The 15,298-nt window shown below is 35.2% G+C and overlaps 1 protein-coding gene across 11 annotated transcripts in view; it reads left to right on the forward strand.

The window, feature by feature from the left end:
• The window catches only part of MCTP2 (multiple C2 and transmembrane domain containing 2), a 262,031-nt gene that overhangs the window by 210,347 nt on the left and 36,386 nt on the right, over positions 1-15,298 (forward strand). For all 11 annotated transcript variants that reach the window (XM_032252795.1, XM_032252799.1, XM_032252797.1 and 8 more), the window contains 2 exons: positions 8,819-8,941; positions 11,594-11,635. In XM_032252795.1, the coding sequence (XP_032108686.1) occupies positions 8,819-8,941; positions 11,594-11,635 (165 nt within the window). The remainder of the gene's footprint in view (positions 1-8,818; positions 8,942-11,593; positions 11,636-15,298) is intronic.

Raw genomic sequence — 15,298 nt, forward strand, 5'->3', positions numbered from 1 at the left:
CTGCAGCCTCTAGCCTCTGGGCTTGAGTGATTTCTTTGCCCCAGCCTCCCAAGTAGCTGGGACTTAAACGCACATGCCATCATGCCCAGCTCATTTTTCACGATGTTGCCCAGGCTGGTCTCAAATTCCGGGCCTCAAACAGACCTTCCACCTTGACCTCACAAAGTGCTGGCATTACACAGCACTGGGGTAACAGGGGTGAGCCATCATTCCCAGCCTTTTTTTTTTTTTCTATTTTCATATTACCCTTTATACTTTTTGTGTCCTAAGAAATCTTTGCCCACTCCAAGATGGCAAGTTTTTCTCCTATGCTTTTTTCTTAGAAGTCTTAAAATTTTAGAATTTATGTTTAGATGTATAATCCATTTAGAGTTAAATTTTGTATATGTTATGTGGTAAGAGTTGGTGATTTTTTTCCCTAAACATGTATCCAGTTGTTCTAGCGCCATTGTTTAAAAAAAAAAATTCCATTTTTTCTATTGAATTACATTGGCAACTTTCTTAAAAATCAATTAACCACTTTTTTTTTATTGCATTTTAGGTTTTGGGGTACATGTGAAGAACATGCAAGATTGTTGCATAGGTACACACATGGCAGTGTGATGTGCTGCCTTCCTCCCCATCACCTATATCTGGCATTTCTCCCTATGCTATCTCTCACCAGCTCCCCACCCCCCACTGTCCCTCCCCTATTTCCCCCCAACAGACCCCAGTGTGTGATGCTCCCCTCCCTGTGTCCATGTGTTCTCATTGTTCAACAGCCACCTATGAGCGAGAACATGTGGTGTTTGATTTTCTGTTGTGTCAGTTTGCTGAGAAGGATGGTTTCCAGGTTCATCCATGTCCCTACAAAGGACACGAACTCATCGTTTTTGATGGCTGCATACTATTCCATCGTGTCTATGTGCCACATTTTCCCTGTCCAGTCTATCATCGATGGGCATTTGGGTTGGTTCCAGGTCTTTGCTATTGTAAACAGTAATGCAATGAACATTCGTGTGCATGTGTCCTTATAGTAGAACGATTTATAATCCTTTGGATATATACCCAGTAATGGGATTGCTGGGTCAAATGGAATTTCTGTTTCTAGGTCCTTGAGGAATCGCCACACTGTCTTCCACAATGGTTGAACTAATTTACACTTTCACCAACAGTGTAAAAGTGTTCCTATTTCTCCACATCCTCTCCAGCATCTGTTGTCACCAGATTTTTTAATGATCGCCATTCTAACTGGTGTGAGATGGTATCTCAATGTAGTTTTGATTTGCATTTTTCTAATGACCAGTGATGATGAGCATTTTTTTCATGTTTGTTGGCCTCATGTTTGTCTTCTTTTGTAAAATATCTGTTCATCTCTTTTGCCTACTTTTGAATGGGCTTGTTTGCTTTTTTTCTTGTAAATCTGTTTTAGTTCTTTGTAGATTCTGGGTATCAGCCTTGTCAGATGGGTAGATTGCAAAAATTTTTTCCCATTCTGTTGGTTGCCAATTCACTCTAATGACTCTTTCTTTTGCTGTGCAGAAGCTGTGGAGTTAGATTAGGTCCCATTTGTCTATTTTGGCTTTTAACCACTTTTATGTGGATCTATTTCGGGACTCTACTATTCCATTGATCTACAAGTCTGTCTTTTCACCAATACTACTACTACTTTGCTTCAGCTTCATAATAACTTGTGAAGTCAGCTAGTGTGTTATTTGCTAAAATTCTCTATTGCATGTTATTTGCATTTTTATATAATGTTTAGAATCAGGTAGTCCATTTCTGTAAAATTAGGATTGCTTGAATCTGTAGGTCAATTTGTGAATAACTGCCACCTTAAGAATGCCAAATCTTCCACTTCGTGAACTAGACATATCTATTTGCTTTTTACATATTCTGTAATGTTTCTCAATAATATTTTATAGTTTCTAATGACGGTATCTTGCTCATGTTTTATAAATTTTATTCTAAAATTTTGTGTAGCTTTTCTGATGCTACTATAAATGGAAATTTTTAAATTTTATTTTTTAATATTTTGCTGCTAGTATTAATAGCTAAAAATGGTTTTAATATTTTAATAATTTTATACCATGTGACTTTGCTGAATTTAGTTGTCATTTCCAGGGTTTGCTTTGTAGATTCCTTAGGATTTTCTACATTTAAAAAATTCACATAATCTGCAAAAACACACTTGTACTTTTTATTCTTATATTTATGCCTTTTGTTTCATTGTTTTACTTTATTGTAATGGCTAAAACATTCCATTCAATACTGAATAGAAGTAGTGAAAGCAGACATCCTTGCCTTATTCCTAATTTAAGGTGTACATGCAAGTTTCCCCATTATAAAATCATTTTGTCTGTTCTAGAAATTGATATAAATGGAATCAAACAGTATGTGCTATTTTGTAGAAAGCTTTTTCTACTCTGTTTTTTAGATTTATGTGGTTGCATGCATGAGTCATTTCTTTCTTGTGTTGATCTTTTTAACCAACTTCTCAAAGTATAATTTATGTACTGTAAACCACTGCCAAATATGACCAAATATGGTTAGCTATAAAATTTTTACAGATGTCCTTTAACAAACTGATGAAATTCCTTCCAATGATTATTTGTTAAGAGTAGAAGTGTGTTGACTTTTTGTCAAATGATTTTTCTGTATCTATTTAAATAATCACCTTTTCCCCTTTATCCTGTCAATATTGTGAATTACATATATTTTTTAAATATGAAATTAATTTTTCATTTTTGGAATGTATTCTACTTCATAATTTAGTTTCATTTATTTCTTGATTTGACTATTTTCTTGAAGATTTTTGCATCTAAGTTCATATTTTTTATTTGTCTGTAATTTTATTTCTTTGTAATAGCTTTGTCAGATTTTGATATTAGGTTAATACTGGCCTCATAAAATCAGTTGGTAAATATTTTCTCCAACATGACTCTTTCTTTTCTCACTGTTGAATAGAATTCAACAGTGAAACCATTTGCACCTAAATTTTTCTTAGTGAAGACATTTTTGATAAATCAATTTATATATTGTTCAGTTTTATTAGGTCATATTTTGCCATATGTTTTTCCTTCATTTGCCTTTTTTGCTACAGTTATTCATTATATTTTTATCTCTGCCTTTTGCTTTTTGCTTATAGTGTTTTATTCCATTAATATTTAATTTTTTTTTGTATTGCTGGATTTCAAGTATCATTATTTTATATTTATTCACTCTGTTTATTAATCCTGTTTCTCTTCTTTTGCCCTTTAGATTTCTATTTTAATTTATTTATTTACTTTTACAATTTATTCATCCATGCCTTTTTTATGTAGTTGCTCTGAGTATTAAGGTGTATGTGTGTGTGTGTGTATTTTCCCTTAACTTTTTACAGTCAATTTAAGATTAATTTATATCACGTCACCTGAAACATAGAAACATTACATCTCATATAAGTCTAAATGTCCATCTACCTCTAACCTCATTTATATTAGTTTTCCTGGGCATCACACCTAAATACATTTCACACCTCACTAGGATAATGCTATAAGCTTTATTTTAAACATTTGTAAGCATTCTAAAAAAATAAATGATTTTTTTTTTAACTTATGTATCTGCCACTTCTGATACTCATTTCTTCCTGAAGTTTGCATTACCATCTGGTATCATTTTTTCTCACCTTGAAGAATTCCTTTAGTATTCATTGATGTGCAGGCCTACTGATAAAAAATTATTTTAATTTTCTCATATCTAAATCTTTAACTTTCATTCTTAAAGGATATTTTTACTGGATATAGAATTCTCAGTCTAAAGTTTTTGGTTTTGTTTTTCAGTTTTCACTTTAAAAATGCTATTGTATTATCCCCTTGCCTCCATGGGTTCTGATGACAAATCTATGGTGATTCAAATTGTTGTGATTATGATAATGTCATTTGTCTCTAGTTTTTTCAACATTTTCATATTATGTCTGTTTTCCAGATGCTATTTATCCCCAAGACTGGTTTTCTTTAAATTTACTCTTCTTGACATCCCCTGGACTTCTTTAATCTGTACATTTTGTCTTTTTCTAGATTTGAAAAGTGTTTTGCCAATTTTTCTTTAAATAGTTTTCTACATATTATTTTATTGTGAAATTCCAAATACCTGTGTTAGAACATTTAAAAATTTGATGGTCTCCAGACCTTCTATTAATTTTTTTTTTCTGATATTGTCTTTTAGATTTGATGATTTCTCTTATCTTTATAGTGACTGACTTTTTCATTCTTAATTTTGCTACTAAAAATACCCACTGACTGTTTAAATGTTTAATGTTGTATTTTTTAGTTTGGCAATTATTTAATTTTTACATTTCATGCTTATATTTATTGTTTTACCAATTGTGATTTATTTTTCATCACCTCACTGAACATATTTTTTATAAGTGCTTTAAAGTTCTTTTCTGATAATTTCAACATAGAGTTCACCTTGGTGTTGGCGTCTTTTGATTGTCCATCGCTTGAAAATAGATTCCATTTTCTTGACTCTTTGTATTGTAAGTGATTTTTGAATTGCATGTTAGACAATCAGCAATGTTATGTTGTGGAGGCTCTAAATTCTGCCACATTCTTCTAAAGGTGGTTTTTTTTGTTTTGTTTTGTTTTTAAGGCATTTAATTTTACTAGACTCAATGCACACTTCATTGCGTGTCTTATGGTGATAGCTTTGACCTTAGACTACTTTGAGCGTGCTCTGCATGTATGCCAGCAACTTTAGTGTCATTCACATACTGAATTTGGGGTTTACCTTTGCTTGTACTCTCCTTTCAGTGTACCTCTGCACTGTCCAGTGTCCCTGGTTGTCCCTGAGTACATTCCTTTTCCTCCATTCAGAAGTAGTCGTAAATTTTCCATTGGAGTTTTATTCAACTGGTACCACAGAGTGACTATAGGTGCTCTTGGATCAAAGATACAAGCATTTTTAAGTAACTCCATGCAGATCCTTCTTTTAAAGTTACAACTGTCTTTCTTTGCAGATGCTCAGATAATTGTGCATTTTTTCCTAAATATATATATATATATAAAGCAAGATATATAAGTATATATGTATAGATGTGTGTATCTTTCCTAGGGTTTATGTTTGCTTTTCCTGAAAGATACATTTGTTAAGAATCAGTACTTCACTACAGAAGTTGTAATTATGCATTGATTTAAAAAATATATCTGAAGGCACTATGGTCTCTAAAAGAGTTTTAGGCTATTTGAATGTGATAAATAATTCAATTTTTGTTGTAAAACATTTCTAGGATTGCTTAACTATTCCTGATAGAGGCAAATGCTATGGCAAATGAGGTGTTTACCTAACATAACCATCTCCTTAATACTGGTGGTTGTTCAAGTAATTTTTTCAAAGACATACACAGTTTTGTAATGAAGAAAATAAATTTGAAATGATATGTCCTGATTTTTCTCCATAGTTTTATGTCAGCCTCTTCTTACTTGAAGTTACACTTAGCAATGTAAAATAATAATAAAACCCCATTTACTCAGTAGACAGGCATTTAGAAACAACCAACATTTAGTGTACAGTTAAAACTCTTAATCCCCAAAAAAAACTTAACAGGGAAAGGGAAATAGGTAACAAATAGGAACATCTCTAGCTTTACCTAGCAGAGAAATTACTGTTTGCTCTACTTTTTGCTATGTTTTGTTTTATATAAAAAAGAGACATTTGTAAAGATAGAAAATTATAGGAAAAGATTATATATTTGATATTATAAAACATTTAATAAGAGAAAGTTGATGGAGCAAGCCACACTGGAGGAAATCAGTGTGGTTTGATTTTTTTTTATGAATACAAAAAGTATTTCAAAAATTTCACACTTACATATTTTTAAAAAATCAAAGAGGTTTAGCACTAGGAGAAAAGTAACATATAGAATGGAAGAATGTAAAGGAAAATTGTCATGATTTGCAGTTTATATGATTTTCTACATTAGATCTACAAAAGAATATATTTGCAATCTCTTACAGCTAATAAGAGGGCTCAGAAATAATGTGAATGCATAAAAATTATTAATCCTATACCCAGCATTAACCAATTAAATGATAAACTTTAAAATAGCTCCATTGCTATTTATAATAGTGTTAAACTCCACATTACTTAAAAAAATGGAAAATCAGTATGGTGAAAGTAATAAAATATTTTGAGATACATAAAAGAAGTCCTGAATATAGAGAATAATCATGAAATATCAATATCAAGATACCAATTATTTTTAAATTATCAAGACAATCTCAGTCATAATTTTTCTCAGTTGTATACAAGTTTATAAATTAATTCTGAAATACATGTGGAAGAGTAAGGGGTGAACAAAAGTCTAATTTTGAGTGTATAATAAGAGACTTGCCTACTCAAATATTCTATGATTACTACATTATAGTTTAAACATGTGGTCTTGGTAAAAGACAGGAAAATATATCAATGGAGAACTTAGAGGGCTCAGAAACAATAGACACACTCATGTGGGAACTTGGTATATTGACAGAAGTAGCAATGTAGATCAGGGAGAAAAACGGAGATCGTCATAGGAATTTAGCTGTAAAAGATGACTATCTATAAGGAAAAAGTTCACATTGAATGCCTGAGTTAAAGAAATAATTAAAAACAACAAATTTGAGACAGAATAAAGATCATACACACATACACAGTTATCTTTTAGAAGAAAACACAAAGAAATAGCTGTATTAACTCAAGGTAGAATATGACTTAAGTAGAACACTGAACATTAAAGGCATAAATTGTAATGTAAAAGACTTAATATACTTGATTATGTAAAAGCACTATTTCAGCCCATGTTTACATTGATAAGGGAGTATAGTCGACAAATTGCAGAGCATTCATTTCAATGGGCACTATATTAATTAAAATAAATGTACTTGATTTATGCATACACCATGAAAAGAAATATAAAACATACTAGTGGTTAAATAATTTGCAGAATGATAGGAACATTTTTATTTTGTTATTTCTAATATAAACCTAGGGTGTCCTCGGGTGGGAATAATTCACATCAAATTTAGGACAAGGTTGCCTTTGGAAATGAGAGGAACAGGAGTGAGGAAGATTGACAGAACACCAGTGTCTATGCAAAACATCTTTTAAGTATTAGAAAATAAAATACAAAAACATTGTTTCAGCGAAAGAGTTTCTCCCAGAAATACAAGATTCCTTCAAATTATGAAATCATAAATACCATACATCACCATATTGATGTCTTAAAACGAAAAGGATAAAATCATCCTTATCTCAGAAGATACTGAAAGAACAGTTGGTTAGCTACTAACCATTCCTGATTTTAAAAATTATACCCTTGTGAAAATTGTTGGACAAATTTTTATTTAAAACATGTTTTTATTAAGTTTTGAACAGATTTGAAAGAGTATAAAACATTTCAAAGATATATAGCATCATGATCACCTATATGTAAATTTTCTGGTATTAAAAATGGTTTTTGTGTGTGTGTTCTTAATATATGATTTATATAGTTCAAACTGAAAGCCAACATCATGCTTAATGGTAAAAATATGAAAATCTAGAGGCATTTTCATTAAAGCCAAGAATTAAACAATGATCTCTCTCTGAACAGTTTAACATTGTTTTGTAGAAGTAATTAAATCAAGCAGGAATAAAAAGAAGTTACAAATATAAAAGAGGAAATGAGAGAGAATCCTTATTTGTAGATTACGTGACTATATTCTTAGAAACCTCGCAGGAATGAAATAAACTATTTGATACAATAAAGAATATTCAGTAAGACTACTAATGTTAAAAAACATATTTGTAAATTATTTGCTTTTATATGTAAATAATGACAGGTTTGAAAAACATAATGGAAGAAGTGATTTTATTTACAATGAGGACTAAAAATTTAAAAAGCAATATATGATAGCCAGAAAGAGATATTTTTTTTAGCAATAAAACAATATTGCTTTTGGAAAGCAAAATTTCATATTTAAGATGCAATAGTTTGCCTCTCCTTATAGCAGTGACTTTTTCAAGCACAGACAGCTGAAGACCACAAATTATCATATTTCATCTTCTAGACTACCTGTGCATTTGAAGAGAGACTTAAATTTTGAAGTAATTTGCCCAAGATTTCACTCCTGCCTCATGTTTTAATTAAAAGGTGTTCTCACCTTATTCATCCTAATTAGTGTGTTTCTTGGAAGTAGAACCATCTCGTGTCTCCAGTAATTATTGCAGTATAGACAGTTGGACTCAAGTCTCAAACTGTCACTTGCCTTTCTATGTGAGGAGTCACAAATTTCAGAGATTGACAGAAATTGCACAGCTAAGAGAATACCTTTTCTGATCTAGACAATGCTAACCAATCATTTTCTTGTGGCCATATAGTCTCAAATTTGGTAGATTTTAAGCATTTTAACCAGAGTCTGGAAATCCAAAATCTTTCTCTGAAATAATTGGAATTTTCAATATTGGCAGCCAACTGAAAAAGTAATGGTTCTCTCCTGTTCGAATAAACCTCACTGTTGGCAAAACTTGGCCTGTGGCATGCCTCTTTGTGACCCTGGACTTTTTTCATACTGCTTTCTGTAAATTCTTGCACACTAAAACCCATGAGGTTTTCAGATATGAAGCTACTGTGTCTCTTCCAGAGTGTGACTTACCAGCTCTTTCTATACTACCAGTTCTAAAACTGAGTTGATCATTTTGTCTGTGTACCTGTTTGGAACTGTTTCTGAAAATGACTAGAGAGAGTCTAATTGAATTTCCTTAAGTCAATGAGTAGGAATTTGATTGCTCTTCTACTGTTTTTTCAAGCAGTCATCATTCTTATTTGTCTTCCAATCAGGTATTTTTGATCACTGTCTGGAATTTTGAGCTATATATGATCCCCTTGGCATTGCTGCTGATCTTCATCTACAACTTCATCAGACCTGTGAAAGGCAAGGTCAGCAGCATCCAGGACAGCCAGGTAAGCAAGGATTCAGAGTTATGACATTTGACTGCTGAAAAATGTGCTAACAACAACAAACTACCACCGCCACCGTATCATGACCCAAGACCATTTTCTTTGAGATTACTTAAGGGGCAGCCCTGCAAATGCACTTATTTTTGAGTGGAGGTCTTTCAGGTACAATCTGGAGCCTTCTTTCTGTGGCATCTTATGTTCCTGAGTCTTGGCTTGAATAAAGCCTTAGCACGAGGGGGAGCCTCTGGTTCATGGTTACCATTTCCATGCTGGTGGCACATGTCTGTGTGCTCATCTGATTCTCTGTAGGGTTCCTGTGAACAACCTTCTCATTCACTAGCAAGAAACCTTTGCTGGCTCTGTGGGCCCTTGCTGGGCATGCAAAGAGCTCTGCAGGGCTAACTCCGGCCTCTCCATGAAGGCATTTCATGTATTATTCTCTCTGGCTTGAAGGCTCAGGAGATTCCCAGAGGCTTGTCAACTCCGAGGTCAATCAGAGATTGGGTGGGCATAGACCTGTCTATTTGCAGGTTCCCATATTTGTCTGAAAATTCCCAAACTTCCTGTCCTGTTGAAGAAAGGCAGACCCTTTCTCAAAGGCATCTCTCCAGATCTACTCATTTCACTTCCATGCTGACTCTCCTGCTCCTGGCCCCCTCATTGCACCCCATAAGATCTTTTTCTGCTCTAGGTGGCCAGGAACTTGTATTTGTAGACCCCTTTTAAAAATGCCCCTTCAATCTAGGCATTCCAGATTGAAGAACTAAGTTTTTAAAACAAAAATCTAAAGTTCTAAGGCTTAATTTCCTTTCTAGATAGATAACCTTCACATTGGGTTTCCCAAGAGTCAGTCAAATCCTGACTGTTTTATGTTATTTTTCCTTATGTCCTCATAATGGATTTAAGGGAAGTTTTTGGTTTCACTTAAGAAGGAAGAAAGGTGGGAAAAAATGAGTGTTGTGGCAAAAGGAAAAACCTCAGGAGATTGCAAAATTCTATTCTGTTTGATTTTAATTATTTAACGCAAGAGGCATGAACACAAATCAGTGAGAAAATAGAACCAGCTAATAAATGAATGGCTTTAAAAATAGATCCATTTAAGGACTAGGTTTCACAGAGTTATAGATGAGGGAAATTTTTACAAAGAAACATCTCTAATATCAACGTTGTTAACTAACATTTTTACAATGTTTACTGTTTTATTTGGCCACCATGTATATCATGTATGTTTATAGTATGTGCATACATGTGCATGTGTGTAAGCATGTACATATACTGATGCACGTGTGTAATATACCCATGTGCACATCAGTGTGATGTGTGTATAAAACCTTTATAAAAATTGAAAATAATTACTTAATTTAGTTTGATAACATAACTATGAGGGAGACAAAAACTATTTTTATTTTATATCTGAAGAAACTACAGTGCATAGTGGCAAAGTGATTTGCCAAAGTCACAAACCAAAGACTACTGGAACCATCTCCCTAGCTAAAGACTTCTAATTACAGTGTTTTTCTCTCCCATAACCTGTTTCCATTACATTCCTGTTTATCCACTGGCTTTCATGAGACATGTTTGCAGACAATTGTGACTTGGTTAGTTCCCCAGAGGACCCATGAGCATCACACAAACTGCCAGCTGAATCTTGTGAGAATTCTAGGAGGTAGGGCCATACTGGCCCTGAAGAAATTTCTTGACTGCTCAGTGGTTTTATGGAATGTAGCAGAGTATTCTCTGGATACTTGAGTTACTCCCTTTTAAGAGTGTGATACTGACAATTCTTTTGACTATTGGAACAATAACATTTGAACGGCATGCCTGACCTTTGCAAGGTTAAGCAGAAATGCAGGTGTTCAAGCTGAAAATAGACCCTGTTGTCTAATATTGAGTTTCCTTTCTGAACTGCTGACTCTATTTGATTGTACACTGACAGATATTAGTTTTTAAACGTTGCAATGCTATGATCAAAAGTGCTATGATCAAACTCTGGCTATTAAATACGCAAGATTTTTACATTAGTAAAAATCCTGTAAAAAAGCCTGTTAGTGGTACAGTTGGTGCTGTGGCACCTGAGTTAAAGCCAGGTACCCTTAAGTCCAGATCTGAACCATGAGTCTCCTTCCCTCACCTGCCCCTTCTAACCCTAAACCCAGGATAAAATAATAACGCCACAGAAAAACCTGTAACTTATTCTTCAGATTGATTATATTTACACTAACACATTTTGTACTGTCTAATTTTCAGTAATGGCCCCAAAGGGAGAGAGCAGTCATTCTAACAATGAGCCTAGCACTAGCAGAGTATGGTATTCTCAGCCTTAACGTAGCAGTTGGTTCATTTGTCAGAATAAGAACAACAGTGTTTACGGAAAGTACAACTCAGCAATGCATTTTTAAAGCTGGATGCCTTCAAAGGGCACTGGCCTAATAGCTTTATTTATAGTTAACAGTTTTATGTGGATTGTGCATATTGTTTAGAGTCTTGCCACAGCGTCCCTGAACTTTAAAAGAGTTATATTTTAAGAGGGTATAATGCATTTCAAAAATACGAATGCTTAAAGTCTGTAGGCAAGCTTTAAAATGTGTCAGTTTAATTTGCATTTGTTAATTTCGGTTGATGTTTTCATAAACACGTTGTGGGATTTCCTTTCAGGAGAGCACAGACGTAGATGACGAGGAGGATGAAGATGACAAGGTGCGTATGTTCAAGAAAGAACACAAAAAAACACTAGTGTTGTCAACAGATAGGACTCCTCCAGCTTGAGTCTCTCTCTCCTTTTTGTATTATGGCATTAGCAGTGTAGTAATATTATTGTAACTTTTAAAAAGGATATTCCTTTTTAAGATTTTTTAAAATGAGGCTGAAAGGAGTAAAATAGGAATAATTGAAATGTTATAAAAAGCATATCTATAGGAGTCCTTTCGTTGGATGCAAGCCAAGATTAGCCTTTCCCTTTCTAGATAAAAGGTAGCCTAGGAAGTCAAAAGTAAATCAAGTGAAATTGCTGTTCCTTCAGGCTCCTGTCTGCACTCTGTGGGGTGGTCACCCACTTCCGTGCTTGTCACTTTCCCAGCTGTTGCTGGCAGCATTTTCAGCTATATGTCTGTGTACATCTGTCCTTTTCCTTCTCCTGGGAGAATCTCTCAAATCTGCTGCTTTTGTTGTCATTACGCTTTCAGACAAACCTTCTGGAATAAAATGAAACAAGTGAATTGCCAAATGAGATGCTACTGGCTTAATGGACTTCCAGTCCCTTTAACCTGTGGGTATTTGGGGCGAGGGATGGTAACATGTCGGAGGCTTGTGGAGAGGAAAGGGCAAAAGGGGAAGCCTTGAGAGTCAGTATCCAGGGTAAATGCCCAATGAATAGAAATGTATTCAAAAGACACTGGCTCTGGGATACAAAGAGCCTTAAAATTAATTGACTGGACCAGATGGTTTTGCCCATTTGAAGCAAATGGGGTGGATTACAAAGTAAATCTTATTTGTTTTGTTAAGAGGCTCATTAATAGTAAAATAATAAAATCAAGTATAATACTTTTAAAGGAAAATGACCTTTTTCAGAAAAGGGTCTCACAGATGCAAGTTTCTTCTTGATGTGAGCAGTTTCTGAGTGATTAAGTTATTGAATATTGATTGCCAAAGGAAAGCTAAGTAAATAAGGTTTATAATGGGATGCTTTACCAAAAAAAGAGAAGTATTAATGAAATTATTTTAAACCTGTATGAAGAGATAACTGCAAGTCCCGGCCTCCTGCTCTTCAGACTGGCCAGCCATCAGGTAGGGGTTTCCACAAACCCTTCCTTGGATTTAGTAAATTTCTAGAATGGCTCACAAAGTGTAGGGAAATATTTACTTATATTTACTGATTATTATAAAGAATGCAACTCAGGAACAGCCAAATGGAAGAAATACACAGGGCAGTGGATGGGGGAATAGGCGTGGAGTCTCCCCACCCTCTCTAGGCACACCCTAGAGCACCTCCATGTGTTCATCAACCCAGAAGCTTCCTGAATATGGTATTTTTGTTTTCATGGAGGCTTCATTACATAGGCATAATTGATTAAATCTTTGAGCACTGGTGTTTGTTTAAGTCAATCTTTGGCCCCCTCTCCCTTCCCTGCAGGTCAGAGCTAGGGAGGACTGAAAGTTCCAAACTTCTAATCATATGGTTGGTTCCCCTAGCCACCAGTTCTATCATTAGAGGCGTTCCAAAAATCACCTCATTAACACAAACTCAGGTGTGGTTGAAAGGGGCTAGTTGGCCATCTGTGGTGGCTCACACCTGTAATCCTAGCACTTTGGGAGGCTGAGGCAGGCAGATCACAAGGTTAAGAGATTTGAGACCATCCTGGCCAACATGGTAAAGTCCCATCTCTACTAAAAATACAAAAATTATCTGGGTCTGGTGGTGCACACCTGTATTCCCAGCTACTTGAGAGGCTTAGGCAGGAGAATTGCTTGAACCTGAGAGGCGGAGATTGCACTGAGCTGAGATTATGCCACTGCACTCCAGCCTGGTGACAGAGTTAGCCTCAATCATCTCAGAAAACAACAACAACAAAACACTAGGGACTTGTTATGAATAGGAAAAGATGCTCTTCTCACCTTTGTAGCTCTGGAGCTATTTTCAGAACTGGGGACAAAACCAAATATTGCAGAAAAAGATGTTTGTATCTCTCTCATCACTTAGGAAACTCCAGGAATTTTGGGAGCTTTGTGCCAGTAACCAGGGACAAAGAACAAACATACATTTCTTATTATATCACAACATCACATTAAGCAAATTCTAAATATTTATAAACCAAGGTCTGGATGGAAGGAAGATTTCTTCCTGTTTGGCCAAGCCTGTTTAAATGAGCCACCAGTAAAAAAGGATGTCCTCCACCCTTTAGGAATAACTATGACCATGTGTCTTTGGCCCATCTAATAAAGGACAGTGTCCAACAAGATGATGAATAAAAAAATGGTGTTCAGTGACTGGCAATCAACAAAATCAGGCCATAGTCTAGACTAGTGGTTGTTAAGTTCTGGTCTACCGCTGATATAATTCAAGAGCTACCTGAAGGTCTGAAGAGACAGGCCTTAGCTCTGTGCTTTCAACCTTTCTGGGCAAGGATGACCAAAGAAAGAGTTGGAATGGCAGCATCCACAAGGATAAGCCTGTGAGCTGTTGGATGCATCCCACTATAGCCAAACCCATACCAGCTGTGCCAACCTGCCCCACATTGAGGGTGGTGGCATTAGGGTTCTTATTCCCTCCAGGGAAAGTGTATTCTTAACATGTTTTTATTATAGTGTTTTAATAGCACTTTTTAATATACAAGTATAACCATGGTTTTGCTTTCCCAATTTTATATTTCTATGAAATCTTCTAGAGGAATAAATCTAAAATGATACTTTGACTTCTATTTATGCCTCTTCTGCTTTACACACCCTTCTATTGTTAGGGAAGACCAGCATATTTTTTCATCCTGTCCATCTCTTTTCATTCCTTCCTTCTATAAGGGATTTATAAACTAGAGGGATTTTCAACTTTCAGACTTTTTGAGGGCATATCCACATATGTATTACGATACTTGGTTTCTTTTCTGTGTGGATCAGCTTCTACCACTGAGATGTGCTTGTCATAGACCAGGGCACACGGTCACTGGGTGACTCCCCATCATAGTGAGCTGGAAGAAAGGTCTTATCCACTGAGCCCTTCTGGCTTCTGTTGTGTGTTAGTCATGACAGACCATGCTTCTGGGAACTGTAACACACTCAGTGAGAGATGAACTGTTTACAAATTATAAACACACAGCCATTTTGTTCAAAACCAGAAGAGGAGATAAACCCCTTTCTACCCAAACCATCCGTCTTGAAGGTGACACTCTTTAATTGCCAGTTCTCCTTCCTACCAAATACCATCATGGACGACTGCAGAAGATAAAAGCGTGCTGGGGCCTGTTGGCACAGCTTCCCCGGGAGATGAATGCTCTGCCATGTTCTGCCTGTCTCTGATGTACAGACCAGGACACAGTCTGGGGTCTGTCATACTTTTATTGTCTGGAACAGGGCTTGTTGTAAAATGACATCACTGTAACCTCTTGTTCCTTAGCATCGTGAAATGTTCATGGTAGTAACTTGTATTAGAAACCAGATTAGACTTCACAATTTTGCCTTTTCTTTTGTGGACTTTCAGTGATAACATAGAACTTTCAGGTAACTCGGTTTTTGCCTTTTAGGAGATGAAATGTACAAGCTAAACTTTGAAGAGAGGAAATCCTCCTTTCTAATACCTGATGGCTCATGTAAGAAATTGCTTGTTACAAGTCTGGTTTTCTAGGGACTCCAGAACAAACAGATAATAGCTAA

The sequence above is a fragment of the Sapajus apella genome, unplaced genomic scaffold (genome assembly GCF_009761245.1).
Source record: "Sapajus apella isolate SASKATOON/1434 unplaced genomic scaffold, GSC_monkey_1.0 scaffold80, whole genome shotgun sequence".
Classification (NCBI taxonomy): Eukaryota; Metazoa; Chordata; class Mammalia; order Primates; family Cebidae; genus Sapajus; species Sapajus apella.